At 38.8% G+C, this 18710-nt stretch overlaps 1 protein-coding gene and 1 long non-coding RNA gene across 7 annotated transcripts in view; one reads left to right on the forward strand and one right to left on the reverse strand.

Annotated features, from left to right (window-relative positions):
• LOC137072893 (nuclear factor 1 X-type-like) overlaps positions 1-1336 on the reverse strand; it is a 130950-nt gene extending 129614 nt beyond the window's left edge. For 2 of the 6 annotated variants that reach the window (XM_067440888.1, XM_067440887.1), the window contains exon 1: positions 120-1323. In XM_067440888.1, the coding sequence (XP_067296989.1) occupies positions 120-122 (3 nt within the window). In that variant the 5' untranslated portion in view covers positions 123-1323. Of the gene's footprint in view, positions 1-119 lie in introns of all 6 variants that reach the window. The other 4 variants (XM_067440891.1, XM_067440892.1, XM_067440893.1 and 1 more) reach the window with 4 other exon arrangements.
• Positions 386-18463, forward strand: LOC137072898 (uncharacterized). The gene is made up of 3 exons (XR_010904702.1): positions 386-524; positions 7103-7180; positions 17799-18463. It is a non-coding gene; the product is annotated as an uncharacterized lncRNA (long non-coding RNA).
• Positions 18464-18710: the final 247 nt, after the last annotated feature.

An 18710-nucleotide genomic window follows, 5' to 3' on the forward strand; every position in this document is an offset into this window, starting at 1 on the left:
ATATATATTTAACTATCTTTGTGGTTTAAAAAAATTCTGAACAGCTCTTTGACATTTGAAATATGTTGGCTAAGATTTCTGAAAACAGTGGGAAAGATATTGATTCTCATAGCACGTACCATTGTAGTTCAGGGGAATTTGCCAGCTCTCCTCAAAAGCCCATTTTTCTTTAAAACCTTCAGCGTCCAAAAAAAAGGAGAGGAGAGGGAGCGGGTGCACCAGCAGTCGGTTTCTTCGGTGATACCGGAAGCGAAAAAAGAACTCAACAAGTCGGGCTGCTTCCCAGAGTTCGTTCCGTCTGTAAAAGTAAAGCGTTCTCTGGCACTTTACGGAACGATGGATTATCGACGTCCCCGGCCACTGCTCGTATACTGCGAACTGTTCCCTCTTTAATATGTTTCTGCTGCTGTCATCGGTCGAGCGATGGAGCCTCGCTGTCAGCACCGACCGGAGAATTCACAAGCGCGGTTGAAATGCTCCGCGAGCGCCGGTGTACCTCTTGTATGAAGACGTTCTGCGTGAATGTGAGTGTTTTTTTTCGTCGTCTTTATGTCCTGAAGTCAGTGCCTGTTTGTCTTGACTGCATCTCCCTCTTTCGACCCTCCGACTGTCCGCACCATAACGGGACCCCCGCTGTTCCCGGACAGATGAAAGCGAGAGGCGTCCTCAAATGCCGTCGCAGTCAGTCACCAACACGAGCAGTGCACATTGCGACAGTCTAATCCGTAGACGCACCGAAGGGATCTTGCCTGTTGGCTAATACTGCTGCGTTTAAAAGCACGGGAGAGTAAATGTCCCCTCCGCGTGATTAAATATCTTGTTGTCGCCTCAGTCGACCCGAAGCTGCACCGGGGTAGCGGGTCGGGGAGGCGTCGAGCTGGTAAATTATTGATCAATGTAGCAACTGGCAGCGTGTGGCGCTCCGCGGCCGGCCGGTGTGGCAGCTGCAGCTTTGGGGCATTAGCAGGGCTGTGGGAAAATCATGGACTGCGCGGATTACTGAACACCGAGCCAGACGGTACACACGGATAGACCGACGACGCGTAAAAAAAAGAAAGAACTTGAATAGAAGACGAGCAAAAGTGCAAGAAGTACAAAAATTCCATGCGGTCTATCTTGCCCGCGATAGCCGACTGATGATCAGCGCGCGAATTATTCCCTGAGTTTCAGGAGGGGGGGTCGACATTTTATCAAGACTTTCTGTCTGTAATATTCTGGGCGCTGAGGTTCGGCTTGCGCAACCCAAATTGTCTTTTGGCGCCCCTAGCGCAGTTGTCTAACTGTTAAGATACATTAGACGCTTTAAACAAAACACGTTCAATTTTTGTTGTAGGCCTATGATGTGTAAATATACAATAACGTGGTAAATATGACAGTAGGCCATACTTATGTTGGTTGCGTTGATGTACCGTCCGTTATCGATCAGCTGTTGCTATGGTTACCTCATCACGTGAAGAATATACAAGTGCGTAATTAGCTACTAAATAAATAAATACAAAATGGTTATTGGAACGTTGTTTCAAATGTTGTTGAAGATCCTTATCATGAACACAAGCATTCACTTATAGCCTATAGATTTACAATAATTATGTTTAATGAATCGTCTATAAAGGCTACAAATAAAATATTATAGCATATAAATACACGCTATGCTAAAATAATTATACAGCCATAAAATAAACAGTGCTATATCGAATCATATTTTTGTTTTTTGCTCCCACTCCCACTGACTGTTAGCCTTAAACTGTTAGCCAAAAAAAAGAACTATTCCACCTATTAAAAATAACGCTTAGATCACATGTGTATTAAGTCAAACGTAAAGGATCTTTCTTGTGAGATATTTTCATTTTCTCTGTAGCCTACACTTTATGTGGACAAAAAAACTGCCTACTTCGGGACCTTCCAAATCCTTTTTGTGGGGTAGGCTGCACGGTCAAGTCACGAAATTTAAAGGCAGTGGAATCAGAAAAGCCAGGGAAGCGCTTAGTCCTCCTTACAAGAGGATAGGCGGTAGGCTACCACGGTATGATGATCCGGTTCAGCCGGTGTCCCGCTGAGGGCCGGTGTCTCGTGCCATCCCTCTGATTCGGTTACATCTGAAACGGCACCAAAAGCCCATCAATAATACAAGAAACGCATCATCACGACCTCCCAATGTACGAAAAAGGAAAACAAGGTGCAGCATCACATTACAGTTATTCTGAATAAAATAAGATTGCATGTAGCCTACTCAGAAAAGGTTTCAAAGTTTATCCCCGATGGTCCAGTAGACCTGATAAGTGACTCGCATATACATTTCTTTAGACTTGTTCTTATCAGATATAATAGTAGGCTATATATACATATTTACAGTGACTAACCGATGCAAAGAGCCATATAGATGTAAATTATGATTAAAACATATAGCCTAAACATTGATAGAAATTGAGATCATGTTGAACATCATATTTCCAGAACCCTCCAAAATTATAACTCTCTATTATAACCTCTTACACCCGTTACTGGACTACATTTCTAATTCTTAATAATGTCCCCAAAATAATGATTTGGGAAAATAGGCCTGACTCTGGCTAATCTTCACTTAAAATTCAAAACAAAAAAAACAGCAGGGTCTAATTTTTTGACATTACTGTATATAATGTTAATATAGCCTAGCTTATAATAATTCTTTTAAGCTAACATTTTAAACGTTTTTGATCAAATAAAAGATAAATAACTGAATGACCGATACACGCGCGGATATAGTGCCTCATTTTCTGTCTCTTGTATTTAGACTATTTAAACATTTAGACTTCTTTTCTTTTTTTGTGTATATTAAGACATGGGGATATAAAAAGGACTATTAAATGTTCATTAATAATGATAGGATAAATAACACGTTGAAGAATTTTGTTCCTGTTGTTTTGGCCAGATGATGCTATACATTATATCTTAATAGATACATGCATAATAGGCTATAGTAATAATTATTATAATTATTATTATTATTATTATTAGCTATAGCCTACGTTTTAAAATAAGCGTCTCGACTCGCATATATTTTCCAGTTTTACCCACCTGCCAGATATTCTTTTAAAAAAATAACTGAACTGATAACTGATCAAAATAAAATAAAATATTTTGCATTTCATAATATTTTATTCAACTTACATCTGCATGCTCTGATTGTGCGTGTGAAATATAAAATAAACGCGTTGCTTTGTGAAAAATAAAATCTTTGGCATTCATTTAGCCCTAATAATGCTTTTCCGTATAAATGTATTGTTTCATTCATTTGTTTGATCTTTCGTTATTGACCAACATTGATTTCGTTAGTTTATTAAGTAGCCTATAGCCTTCTAATTCTGTTTTAAAACATTTCTGATCGTTTTAACGAATAGCAAAGCTAAATGGCCTGCATGGGACTTAATGAGTAATTATAGAATGAGTCGTTTTAATTAAACACAAGTTTAGCGAAACTAAAATAAACTATTCGTATTGCAAAACGGATTACATGATTTTATAGGCCTAATAATAATAATGATATTGTAAAATATATTCTCATTCAGTGCTGAATTTGAAAACCATGAATTTCACATTTTAAATATTGTGTAATAACCTATAGGCTATGGAAATTAATGATACAAAATAGCAATAGCACTGTTGCGCATCTGTAGGCCTATTGGTAATTAGGGGCCAAGCACCGAAGGTGCGGAGGCACCTATTGAAATTGTTAGTGTTCCTATTATTATTATTCTGCTTCTTCTTCTTCTTCTTCTTCTTCTTCTTCTTCTTCTTCCGCCATAGGAGTCTCTGGCAGCCCATAGAACCGTATGGTAAAAAGTTGTGAAATTTGGCACACTCATAGAGGCCAGTCTGAGCTGTCACTATAGCAAATTTGGTGCCTCTAACTCAATCCCTCTAGCGCCACCACCTGTCCAAAGTTTCACTCATATTTATGCTTATAACTTTTGACCCCTAAGGGCTAGAAACAAAATTCTTTTTTCATCGGATTCCTTGGCTCAAGCCGATTCGATTTCACCCTATGATGTCATTTTCCGGTATGCAAATTTTCCCGCCATTTTGAATTTTCTGAAAAACCTACTTTTTCGAACTCCTCCTAGGCCGTTGCTCCGATTTTCACGAAAATTGAAACAGATCATCTTCAGAGCATGTTGACAAAAAGTTATGGAATTCAAGTTGATTCGTCCAATCGTTTTCAATAAACGCACAAACAAATTTTACGTGGAGGTTGCAAAAACACACTAAAGGCTATATCTCCGCAACGCTTTATCGTATTCAAACCAACCTTGGTACATGTCATCACAAGCATGACTTGAAGCAACATGCAGCGTTTCGGCGCAGCGCCACCTACCTGTCCGGAGATACGAAAAATGCCTATTTTGCCTTATAACTTCTGAACCGTTTATCCAAAAATCATAAAATTGGTCTCATTAGATTCAGGGCGTCATGCCGAGTCGACTGATATCCAATTTTACCATGTCGGCCATTTTGGATGTCGGCCATTTTGAATTATGTGCAAAAATGCTGTATTTTATGAACGCATGAACAGATTGTTATGAAACTTGGTATGGGTCATCACCACGATGCCCTGAAGTAGCCTGAGAAGTTTCGAAACAGCGCCACCTAGTGGAGAATTTTTTTTTTCAAACGCTTATAACTTTGGGTGTGGTTGACATATTTTGATGGGAGTGTGTTTTTTGGTCTCCTGAATCCTTGCCGACTCCAACGATACCAGACTTGCCAGGTTTCGGCATATGGTTTGCGCAGAGTTGTAATTTAGTGCTTAAAAAACATTTGCTGATATCTTCGAAACCGCTAGTCCGATCGAGACGAAACCAGCCTCAGAAGTTCGGAAACATAGGTCGATAGCTATACGCTAATGCCCAAATCTCAAAATATTGATAGTAAGGGGTAGTAAAATCCAATCAAAGTCAGGTGTCAGTCATTTTTTACGTGTTTTTTCATATAAATGTCTATAACTCCAAAACAAAATGAAATATTTTCACCAAACTTGACACACATATGTATGGGCTCACTACGAGGACACATAAAAAAATTGGTGGGATTGTGCCTCTTGGTGGCGCTATAATAAAACAAAACATGAAATTCCCATTGACTTCAATGCAGTATTACGGTTTAAAATGCTAATGCTATAATTTAAGAATGCACTAGTGTATCGTTACAAAACTCGGTATGTGTCTTCCGCTCCATGTCCTGAAGATACTCAAAAAGTTTCGGGGTAGCGCCACCTTGTGGTCAAAAGTTGTAATAAAATGTACAGAAATGCGAATAACTTTTGATTAAATTAACCCATTGTAATGAAACTGGTCATAATACAGTCAATGGCTCATGCCGAGAACATGGATACCAATTGTGCCATATTTTGCAAACCTATCTGTCCTCCGTCTTGTTATTTGTTAAAAACCTACTTTTTCAAACTCATCCTAGACCGTTTGTCAGATTTTCACCAAAATTGATCCGTATCGTCTTCAGACCATGCTGACAAATAGTTATGGATTTCGGATTGATAGACAAAACAGTTTTCATATACCACTGCAACAGAGTTGAGCCATGATGCAAAAATTACTCTTGAGGCTGTATCTCTGCAATGCTTTGACATATTGACACCAAACTTTGCATGTGTCATTGTCATCTCAATCTGACTAAACCACATCAGTTTCGTAACAGTGACACCTATTGGTCGAAAGTGATAAACCATTAAACGATTATTATTGACTGTATTTAAAATTTGACTGCTATTTTGTCTAAAATCAACTTAATAGGTCCTTAATGGCTCATTGTTGCAGTTGGCTTGAGACTTCCAGCCATGCTGGCATGTCTTGTCTTCTTCTTTGCGCTTGGCCCCGATAATGGCTGCTTGCAGCTATATTTATCATTATTATTATTATTATTATTATTATTATTATTATTATTATTATTATTATTGAAGAAAGAACAATTTAATCAATTGAATAAATCCAATAGGCTAAAAAATTTTTTTTGCATTTTATGAATCAATGTATTTTACCAAAATTACTTAAATTTAATTTCATTCATTTTTTTTGTTCATAATACATGTGAAATTATGAATTCACGTGACCAATAAAAAAAAAGCATTTTCAACAAAAACAGTGCTTTATCTTGCTATAATAAAATATGGTAGACTATGTTATACTGGGTATTCCATGTACCCATCATAATTAGGCTATCTGCATTTATTATAACAATCCAATAAAACGACACGCATGCACAGTTCTGCAACCATCGAATCTCCTGGAAAATATTCTCTTACACAGGCCAATGATAATTGTGTCGTTTGGGGGGTTTAAACGTTGAATTCGCCTAAATAATTACTTTCAGCTAACTACGAGGACGTGTAAAATGAACACACACAGCTACCGAGGATATACTCCAGCCTGCTTTGATCATCCAAAAGCGTCTTTATCAGCTTGTAATCGAGATCTGTGGAACGGTTATGCCGATGCGAGTGACTGACGGAGCTCAAAGCAAAACTTCTCACTGCAGCTCCTGTGAGAAATCTTCCCCATTGGCTGTTGTTCACACGGAACCATTAGAACCCGCAGTAAACCTCGCTTTAACGATCGAATAATGCGCTCCAGGTCGCGTTTGGAGCGAATCGAACTGGCCGTTAATTGCGCTCGCACAGCGCGAGCGAGAGCGAGACCGGTGCAGGTTCAGCATCACTGAAATCCCGGTTAAAGTTAATGAGAGTCAAGCGCTACCCTGCTCGCCACAGGACCTCTTAATGTGACCGCAATGCAGCGTAGGCTGTACCACGCTGTTTTAATAGCTGACAGAAGACAAGACATCAGCTGTAATAAACTACAGTTGAAAACACTGCTGTGGAAACCTGTAGGCTACTGACTGTGCATCTGACCTGACTGAGTGGAACAGTATTTATGCGTGAATGCATGCAGGAAAAGTGGGACACTTTTTCCCCCTTTATTGCTTTTTTAAAATTTAAGGTCCAGCTATAATAGTTCAGTTTGAATACAGTTGATATAATGTGTTGTTTAAAGGTAGCCTACATAACAAGAAACATTTTCTGAGATCATGCACTCTTGACACTTCTTTTCAGGTACAATGGGCCAGCTGGTCTGGTTAAGTGGGCCATCCTTGATTTATCAAAAATTAGGAGTCACTGAGATGCGCTCAGGTATGAACAAGTGTAACTGCACACACACACACACACACACACACACACACACACACACACACACACACACACACACACACACACACACACACACACACACACACACACACACACACACACACACACACACGTCATTAAATTACATTATATACAACCTATTAACCCATTACATTCTGTTTGTTATAGCATCTGAAGACTGATGTTATCTTCAATATTAAAAACACATTGTCACCTATCAGTGTAACAAATACATGCAACATAAACACTCCAATGTACAGAACTACACAAAAAATAAGAAATTCCAAAAGAAAACGTGATTATGCAGAGATTTCTGCTCCTGATCACTTTTTATTTACAAAATTATAATTACACACAAAATTTGTTTCGACCAATGGGGCAAATGTGGAAAAACCCACCATATTTGACCCAAACATGGGTGGAAACAACACAGAATTTTTGTTTGTGTGTATAATCCAGAGAACAGATCATAAACATTAAAATAATACATTATTAATAATTAAAAATATAAAACATTATAAATTATTATTTTCATCTGTGTCAGATTTCTTAAAGTGAGGAAATTGTTTTTACATATTATTACTTCTCTTTTTAATTATCTAATTATATACAAACACAGCGATTGGGTTGTTTTAACCCAGGAATTCGGTTGTTTCTAATAATAATAATTATGGGTTATGTTTATGTTTGCTTAAAATAACCCAACCGCTGGGTTAAAACAACCCAAACCTCTGGGCTAAAACAACCCAAACCTCTGGGTTAAAACAACTCAAACCTCTGGGTTAAAACAACTCAAACCTCTGGGCTAAAACAACCCAAACCTCTGGGCTAAAACAACCCAAACCTCTGGGCTAAAACAACCCAAACCTCTGGGGTCTGGGCTAAAACAACCCAAACCTCTGGGGTCTGGGCTAAAACAACCCAAACCTCTGGGCTAAAACAACCCAAACCTTTGGGCTAAAACAACCCAAACCTCTGGGTTAAAACAACCCAAACCTCTGGGCTAAAACAACCCAAACCTCTGGGCTAAAACAACCCAAACCTCTGGGCTAAAACAACCCAAACCTCTGGGTTAAAACAACCCAAACCTCTGGGTTAAAACAACTCAAACCTCTGGGTTAAAACAACTCAAACCTCTGGGCTAAAACAACCCAAACCTCTGGGCTAAAACAACCCAAACCTCTGGGCTAAAACAACCCAAACCTCTGGGGTCTGGGCTAAAACAACCCAAACCTCTGGGGTCTGGGCTAAAACAACCCAAACCTCTGGGCTAAAACAACCCAAACCTCTGGGTTAAAACAACCCAAACCTCTGGGCTAAAACAACCCAAACCTCTGGGCTAAAACAACCCAAACCTCTGGGCTAAAACAACCCAAACCTCTGGGCTAAAACAACCCAAACCTCTGGGCTAAAACAACCCAACCTCTGGGTTAAAACAACCCAAACCTCTGGGCTAAAACAACCCAAACCTCTGGGCTAAAACAACCCAACCTCTGGGTTAAAACAACCCAAACCTCTGGGCTAAAACAACCCAAACCTCTGGGGTCTGGGCTAAAACAACCCAAACCTTTGGGCTAAAACAACCCAAACCTCTGGGTTAAAACAACCCAAACCTCTGGGCTAAAACAACCCAAACCTCTGGGTTAAAACAACCCAAACCTCTGGGCTAAAACAACCCAAACCTCTGGGGTCTGGGCTAAAACAACCCAAACCTCTGGGTTAAAACAACCCAAACCTCTGGGCTAAAACAACCCAAACCTCTGGGGTCTGGGCTAAAACAACCCAAACCTCTGGGGTCTGGGCTAAAACAACCCCATTGCATGTTTGTTAATTTTCAACCTAACTTGGGCTGTAATGGCTGTAAAATTACTACATGACTTCATCTGCTGGCTCCTGATGTGTGACCTTTTTTTTCAGTTTGTGACAGATAGAGGAAAACTGCCATATGAGCCTCTTCTCTTGTTTTAATCTGGCTCTCTAAATGTAGTTTTGAATTACAAAACATTCTCTCGTTTTTTTTTTTTTTCCTGCCACTTCTTTTCTTGGTATTCTGTAACGGTTCTTCTGCTGTTCACTTTGAAGAGAAATAGTAGCCGGAAAAGAGAGAGGGCGAGCCAGAAAAAAAACAAGAAAAACACAGTTACTCCCAAGCAACAAAGTGGCAAGAATGCAAGTCTTGGCTTCGACTGCTGCTCTTAACATTTTCTCATCTAAAAGGGAACATTTTGAGAAAGTGCAAATGGATTTAAGACAGCTCTGGCACATTCGATTATAATTCCCTGCTGGACATGTCACTCACACACATCCTGCTATATCAACATCAGTTTATAGTTTAATTCAGGACTCAGCAATGGATTCAACCACATCATATTACTAATATTTTGTCCTCAAGGCACAATAAACCTTTAAAAAAGAATTGCACTTATAGTTTCGCCTGAATTTTCTCCTCAAAGCATCATCAGCTCAGATGACCGGCAGCAGTGTGTGTGGTAGTTTAGTGAGGGGTGTGGTGAGCGGTTCATTTATCTCCAGTTAACCACCACAGGCCCCGTGGTCTGATAGCTGTAGATTTGCCCGTCAGCCCACAGACTCTGGCAAAGCCACAGACCACAGTGAGGCCGTTTCGGTGCGGATAACATATCTTTATGCAGAATCCTTTTCTACAACAATCTGGAAGACAGTGCTTTTGGCGTACGTGACCCGAGCCTCAACGTGCACACTGACATGGCGACTGTTTTTTAGTCAAACGCCACAAAAAAAAAAGGAAGTCTCTTCCAGTATTAGCCTATATGTCAAAGAAGGATTATGATGAAGAATAAAAGGTTCAATGCTGTGACTTTAGAGTTCATTGAAATTAAAATTTTGAGTTAATACAATGAACATTTTTTAAACTCGACAACCTTTATTAAAATATTATTAAAAGATTTTGTAAGCATATTGGGTAATTGCGTTTTATTTGTGATGACGCAGTGAAACATGCCAAATAGTGCTGTTTTCATAATTTATCAATTTTTTTATGTGGTTCAGATACAATAATATTTTGAGTTTCTATTTATTAAACACATTTCCTTCATTGTGTCAACTCAAATTTTTTATTTTCAAAATTAAGGCAACCAGGTTACTTACTTTTTTGAGTTAAACCAACAAAAATCTTTTACAGTGTATAGCCACAATTTTGACATTAATGCCATGGGGAAAAACTGCCATATAAATATTTTTCTATATTATCTCATAATTTGGCAGCAGGTATATTAGGCTGCTGTCACTTTAAGAGCTGACGAACTTACCCATTATACCGTTACACATGCGTTTTCTTTCTCAACTGTTTAGACTTAAAACATAACTGACTGATTTGACATTATGTTTATTTGACTGTTTAAGCAGCGAAAAATAACTAAATTCAGCCCTGAGAGGCAGCTTTATGTGCGCGCACTTTGGGTGTGGGAATGTCAAGCCCAGCTCCCAAAATATATCAATGCTCTTGTTGATCCAATGGCCGAAATTTGTGTCCAAATCTCTTCCTATTTCTTTCATAGCCACAAAGACATTAAACATTTTTTTCCTACTTACTCACACACATCCCTTCATTTAATAATCTCTCTTTGCTTTAACACGTCTGTTTCCCACACAGTCTGCTTTAACCACAGGGCAAATTTTCCTACAAACACCTCTACGAGGGCCTCAGAAAAACCCTCTGAAAATAATGTTTCAATTTGTTGTTTCAAATTTCAGGTCAGACTTTCCATTGCAGTGTCCATGTTCCTGTGCAATTACGTAAGCAAATAGTGAAATAATCCCCTATGAACAACAAGGACATTATTATTGTTGAACAGTTTTCACTATTAAATTGTATAGCACTGTAGTGCACTTAGTTTTTGCATTCATCTAACCTTAACTGAGCATCTGGTGTCGAAAAGTTGACGTGTAACGCTATCTAATGCTGCAGAGATGACTGTGAAATCACATACTTCCCTACTATAGGTTAAAAAAACAGTATGTCTGAGTTCACAGTACTCATAAAAGAGCAGATAAAAAGAAAAACCTGGAAACTAGCATTCTTCATCTTGAGGCCAATGGGATTTTGGTTAAATGCCTGAAGTAAGGTCTATGGTGAACACACGCTCAATATATTCTTGTGTTTTATTCTATGGCATAAAATACATCAGTCATTTTTTTAAGGCTTTTACTTGTCTTGAGAAAGGCAGTTGTTAATAAGTGTCTAAAGAGTAGACAGAGTTTGACAGGGATATTAAGCGTTAAACGGGTAAACTCCTCTACTCACTTGTCCGCTTTCACATCTAGCCTCATTGTTTATAATCGTGGTCTTGCAAACTATTCCATCTCACACTTTCATTGAAAACTTTTTTTTAAAAATTAAAACTGAAAAGTTTAATGATGATTACGTTGAAGCCATGCTATACACTCTCAAAAAGGTACAGTGCTGTCACTTGGGTGGTACCCTAAGGTACAAAAGGGAAAAGGTCCATCTTTGTACCTTACTCACCCCTAAAAGGTACATGTTAGTACCTTAAAGGTACATATCAGTACTTTAAGAGTGTGTATTAGTACCTTAAAGGTACATATCAGTACTTTAGGAGTGTGTATTAGTACCTTAAAGGTACATATCTGTACTTTAGGAGTGTGTAATAGTACCTTAAAGGTACATATCAGTACTTTAGGAGTGTGTATTAGTACCTTAAAGGTACATATCTGTACTTTAGGAGTGTGTAATAGTACCTTAAAGGTACATATCTGTACTTTAGGAGTGTGTAATAGTACCTTAAAGGTACATATCTGTACTTTAGGAGTGTGTAATAGTACCTTAAAGGTACATATCTGTACTTTAGGAGTGTGTAATAGTACCTTAAAGGTACATATCTGTACTTTAGGGGTGTGTAATAGTACCTTAAAGGTACATATCAGTACTTTAGGAGTGTGTAATAGTACCTTAAAGGTACATATCTGTACTTTAGGAGTGTGTAATAGTACCTTAAAGGTACATATCAGTACTTTAGGAGTGTGTAATAGTACCTTAAAGGTACATATCAGTACTTTAGGAGTGTGTAATAGTACCTTAAAGGTACATATCTGTACTTTAGGAGTGTGTAATAGTACCTTAAAGGTACATAGTAGTACCTTTTTGGTTTTGTACATTAGGGTACCACCCCAGTGACAGAAATGTACCTTTTTTTCTGAAAGTGTACTTTCAACTTTTTACTTTTGCCAATTGTATATTTAGGCTTCAAATTTCATTAAAGTCGTAAAGATTGTCATGATGAAAATTGTGTCTAAGAGTCATTAACTTTTGCTGATCACAGAGCTTATTTTCCGCAATAATCCAAAAGCTAGTGGAAAAAGCCTTTTGGGTTTTTGTGGAGGTAACCGGGGTCGTGCTGAATTCTGAGTTGGCCTCTATCACCGCAGGGGAAGATCTTCAACCAGCTGAAGACCAGGTGCATCTCATACATCTCCCACTGTAATCATGGTAAAGTTCAATCTTCACCCGAGGCCTGTCTGTGATTAGGTATGCCTGGACCACCAGCAACTCCACATAAACGACGTTCCTTAAAAGCCAAATCATGTTCTGTTGTACTGGATCACCGCAAAGTGACCTTATCAGCTGAGCACACTGCCCGTGGCGTTTGGCCGGATATCCGCCTAGGGTCACTGCACATGCCTGGCTGCTCTTCAGGCGACAGGCTAACTCGTGTCCTTTACTTACAGCGAAAGCACAGCAGCCAAACACAGCTAACCATTGTACGCCACTGCGGACAGTTAAATGAATTTTTTTAAGTGTCTCAGTGCTTATAAATTTTCCTGCCTCCTTCTGGTCTAATCGCACGGGGTTGACCAACAAACCAATTGTTTGCCGATAACACGCGTCCTCATTGTCTCATGCGTCCTCATTTCTGGAAGCCTCAGAGGTCGGACTCCTGGGTGGACGCCACCGATCCGGTCGCAGTAGAAAAGTCGAGGGCGCTGACTTTGGCTCTTTGGGGCGTTTCGGAGCCGAGCCCGAGGGCATTCGGGCAGATGCTAGGGGCTCGTTGGCGTGTGAAACAGGATCTCTGGATGCGGGACGGCCACAGTGCTGTGGTGTGTGTAATGTATTCTGGGGTCAGATTTATGTAGGGATTGGAAGGACTCTAGAAAGATGAATCGAAGTGAGAGTCTCATTCACACATACAATGTTATAATACACATAAAAGAAAGACCAATTACAAACATGTTTGGTTTTGTCTAACTTAACACCACAGCTATTTTAAATGGTGAAAAAAAAATGACATTAAAAAGTTTCTTTGAAACCTGAATGTGGTCTGAAATCTATTCAAAAGCCTCAGACGAATAAAACAATTCCAATTACAAACAAACAAAAAGACGTTGACAAAGAAGATCTGTTTTGTCCCAATGTCTTTCTGTTTTACTTTCAACTATTATTCATCAGCCATTATTCAGATTTGACTCAAGGGCACACAGTGTACACACGGCTGTTTTACTCTTGGCTGACTGAAGCTTTGAAGCGCAGGACTTGGTGTGAATTCGTTTAATAAAGCCATTTTATAGCTAAGGTTTTGTTGAGTTTGCGACTCCTGACTGGGAGGCTTTTGTTCGAAACACTTCTTCAATTTTTGGATGACGTCCTGTTTCATTCAAGCCTGATGAATTGGTCTTCACCGCCTGTTTTTCTTTGTCTTTCTTATTCTACCTGTCTCTCTTCTCTTATCATTCTTGGCCTTTACATCTTTTGTTTTGCCTTTCTGTTCTCTCTCCCCATCTGTCTTTTACAGGTTTCGATTCTGTTGTCTTCTCTCGGGTTCTTACTCCGTTTCTCATCTCTGTTCTGTGAGCTTCAGCTGTTTTCTTTTCAGTTCACCATCTGGCCCTGATTGAAGTGATTCATATCGATCAGACTTTCAGAAGGAGTCATACCTGTTACATCAGCATCACTGTATTGAGTTCTACTTTATGAATTCTTGACAGCGAGAGTCAAAGGAAAATAAATCTTCCAAGATGTCTGAAACGTCACGTACCATTAGAAAGAATGTTGAGAAATGATCGTTTTTCTGGACTTTAATCAAACTGGAGCTGTACTGAATCAAATTTTGGCTATACAAAGGCTCTTTATAATCTAGGACAATAACAATACCCTAATAAAGTAGAATATTACACTATATAAAATACATCTAAAAACCTCATTTATTGTGTGCTCACGCCACAATAAAAATAATAATTGACGTCCGATGCGTTTTTATTTTGCACTTTAGTCTCTACCGTCTCTACTGATGGCTTTTCTCACCAAATATTGATATATGCAATCCAGTTGAATATTCAGCTTATGTAATTATCATATATAGTTAAATTTATAATAGTGATGCATAAAAAGCTTTGTTATAATAGAAATAAAAAAGAGCTACAGAGGAGAGCATGAGGACAAAAACAACGGAGTGTTAATTCTTTGGCATTAGTGAGAATCATTTGGCAATAAAATTTCAATGAGACAATGAATATTTATGATGACTTGCTGAAAACACACACACAAACGGACCCTCCAACACTTGGTCACAGCACATGGAGAGCCAGCTGTTGCCGGATGACCTGGGCATCTGCCCTCTTAGATAGGGAGAGATTACAAATACCAGTCGAACTGTGACAGAAATGATTGGTGCTGTTGTATTACTGTCCCTCAACCAGCTAATCAATCCCTTTACAATCTTACTCTCGTCCCAGCCACTTGTCATGAACTGTGCTTTAGTATGTATATGCTAGGTATAGTATATATATCTTGTCTCTTTCCTTGCCACCTCCCTTAATTTCATTAGTATACTAAGACACACACACACCACACCCAGCTTTCTCTCAGTCTCATGAGTGCCAGTGCCCAGGCTGTGATGCCAACAGTGCAAAACTCATGCCCAGACCTTCTGCTGCCCCAGATAGCACACTGTCTGTATGTGTGTGTGTGTGTGTGTGTGTGTGTGTGTGTGTGTGTGTGTGTGTGTGTGTGTGTGTGTGTGTGTGTGTGTGCAGATGCAGAGGACAGTGGGGATTAGTGAATAGATCTCTGCATGCAGCCTGCTACACACACACACACACACACACACACACACACACACACACACACAAATATTACTTAGGAAGTTAAATGTGCCTTTTTGTCTTATTCCTCATTAAAAAATAATCAAATTGTCAAATATATTTTAAATGCAATGCATGTTGCTTTGCATAAAAGCATCTGCATCCCAAATGCATAAAAAAACTTACATGGGGTCACCATGTTGAGGTCAAATGACCAACAATGTCTTGCAATTCCACAGAATTACTACTGGTGATAATAGCAACAATAATTTTTACTTAATTAAAAAACATTTGAGACTCAAAGTAAGCAAACAGAAACATTTATTCACATGGCAGGTGCGACCATCAATGGATTCAAGGCATGCATGTTGTCAGATTGTGTTTTCTGGGAATCCAATCCATGACTTTGGAAGAGCCATGCACCTGCAGAGCTATATGAACTATACATATAATAAATGTATGCACCATAACACCACACACAGCAACAAGTCTGAGGCTGTAAAGGACAGGTTACACCCCTGCACAAACCTCCAACAACACGTGACATTTGAGACTGAAGCGGCAGTGCTTAAAACCTCTGCATCCACACCAACTGTTGGTATAAAGAACTCAAAGAAACATAATATTATCCTGACGGCATTTTTAAATATCTGCATGTATTTATCTACAAGATGATCCTTGCACATAAAATGTGGTTTTGCTTATTCTTCTAAACAATTTGAGATATACATGTTTTTCCAGTTTCTAATTGTATGTCCATGGACATTCATCTTGAACAACTGATCTAGATCCCTGCAAAAACACTGGCGGATATTCAGCATCTGCACCAACTACAGACAGACGGACGGACGGACGGACAGACAGACAGACAGACAGACAAAACGATAGATCAGATCAATGACAGACAGACAGACAGACAGATAGATAGATAGATAGATAGATAGATAGATAGATAGATAGATAGATAGATAGATAGATAGATAGATAGATAGATAGATAGATAGATAGATAGATAGATAGATAGATAGATAGATAGATAGATGGACGGACACAGACAGACAAAACGATAGATCAGATCAAAGACAGACAGACAGACAAAACGATAGATCAGATCAATGACAGACAGACAGACAGACAGACAAAACGATAGATCAGATCAATGAAAGACAGACAGACAGATAGATAGATAGATAGATAGATAGATAGATAGATAGATAGATAGATAGATAGATAGATAGATAGATAGATAGATAGATAGATAGATAGATAGATAGATAGATAGATAGATAGATAGATAGATAGATAGATAGATAGATAGATAGGTGGACAGACAGACAGACAATAGATCAGATCAATGACAGACAGACAGACAGACAAAACAATAGATCAGATCAATGACAGACAATAGATCAAATCAATGACAGACAATAGATCAAATCAATGAGAGACAGACAGACAGACAAAACAATAGATCAGATCAAAGATCAGACACAGATAGATAGATAGATAGATAGATAGATAGATAGATAGATAGATAGATAGATAGATAGATAGATAGATAGATAGATAGATAGATAGATAGATAGATAGATAGACAGACAGACAGACAGACAGACAGACAGACAGACAGACAGACAGACAGACAGACAGACAGACAGACAGACACAGACGGTGGCTGAGCAGGACGTACCCTCTCTGGCCTGCAAGTATTAGTACAAACAACCAAATTCACCAAACCGGCCTCTGCAGTGATTCACACCCCGCCTGCAGCAGGACGCATTTTTATCGACACCTAACACAAAGTGATCTGAGACTTTGGTTGGTTGTAGTTGCAGAGGTATTGTGTTGGTTCAGCGCTGGTAAGTGAATTAAAGGGCATTAGAGCGTCCGGCGCTATCAGCTTCACATTAGCTGCTAACTGAGAGCCGCGTCTCACAGGACGAACAAAACTCCTGACGCCAAGAGTTAGTGAAAACGTGTGAGAGGGTCTGTCTGTGTGTGTGCGTGTGTGTGTGTGCGAGCGAGGAAAGTGTGAGAGAAAGACTATTAGTTGACGCTGTGATTAGCAAGGCAGTTAAAAGCATGGCACTGCCTCAGTGTGTGTGTGCGAGTGTGTAAAGTGCCTGGCGCGAGGTGCTAATTTAGAGGAATTAAAGAGCACTAGACAGGGCGCTTTTGTGGCAGCAATTCCTGGTCTAATCTGCCTGCGCCTCAACGGACACACACACACACACACACACACACACACACACACACACACACACAGAGAGCTGAGATCGGGCACCAGGCCCACATCACTCCAGGCTATATGGAAAGCTACAACAACAGGCACACACACACACACACACACACACACACAGAAAGAGAGAGAGAGACACAAACATATAGTTTTGGAAATGCACACTGTCTAATCCTACCAACAAAACATTACAGTCCCTTTATTGTGTTTATCTACTGTCTTGTTGGAATTACATTCTTATTAGCATGCTGTGGTTTTGTCTTACTGCTCAAATTGCTCCCCCAGCGATCAGCTCGAGCAATCATCACACCACAACAAATGCACTTTCTTCACTGCTGCTTCGGGAAGAACGAGTTGGCCAAGCACATCAGTGCAAGAACAAGAACAAAGTTAACCAACGGGTGAGAGTTACAGTCAGCAGAACAACACCACGTGAATACAAGGGGGAAAACATTCATCAACAACATATCTACTATTTTTTATTTATTTACTTTTTAAAAAGGTTTGAATTTTTTAAAAACTTTTTTATCTCTTCTGCTTGATGAAAAATTATCAAAAAAATTGTGAAATATTATTACAATATAAAAAAAATTATCACAAAAATTGTGAAATATTATTACAATATAAAATACCTGTTTTCTATTGTAATATATGTTAAAAATGTCATTTATTCCTGTGATTAAATCTGTATTTTCAGCATCATTCCTCCAGTCTTCAGTGTCACACGATCCTTCAGAAATCATTCTGATATGATGAAAAAACATTTAGGACTATTATTAGTGTTGAAAACAGTTGTGCTGCGCAATATTTTTGTTAGATTTTTTTTTTTACAGGATTCTTAACGTATTTAAAATATAAATATTTTGTAACGTTATGCATATTATTAATCGATGTAATGCCCCTGTTGCTAAATAAAAGTACACTTTATAAAATGCTGGGTTAAACACAACCCAAGTCGGGTAAAAAACAAAAAAACAACAGTAATTGGGATGTTTTAACCCAGCGGTTGGGTTAAATGCTTCAACAACCCATTCGCTGGGTTTGTCCATTTTTAAACTAACTTGGGTTGTGTTTAACCCAGCATTTTTAGTGTATTCATTTCTTTTTTTATTTATTAAAATCTTACTATCTCCAAACTTGTACTGTTAAAAGCTCTAAATTAACTTCTATATGAACGGAAAATGGTCTGATTGAACA

This window comes from Pseudorasbora parva, chromosome 4 (genome assembly GCF_024679245.1).
Source record: "Pseudorasbora parva isolate DD20220531a chromosome 4, ASM2467924v1, whole genome shotgun sequence".
NCBI classification, from domain to species: Eukaryota; Metazoa; Chordata; class Actinopteri; order Cypriniformes; family Gobionidae; genus Pseudorasbora; species Pseudorasbora parva.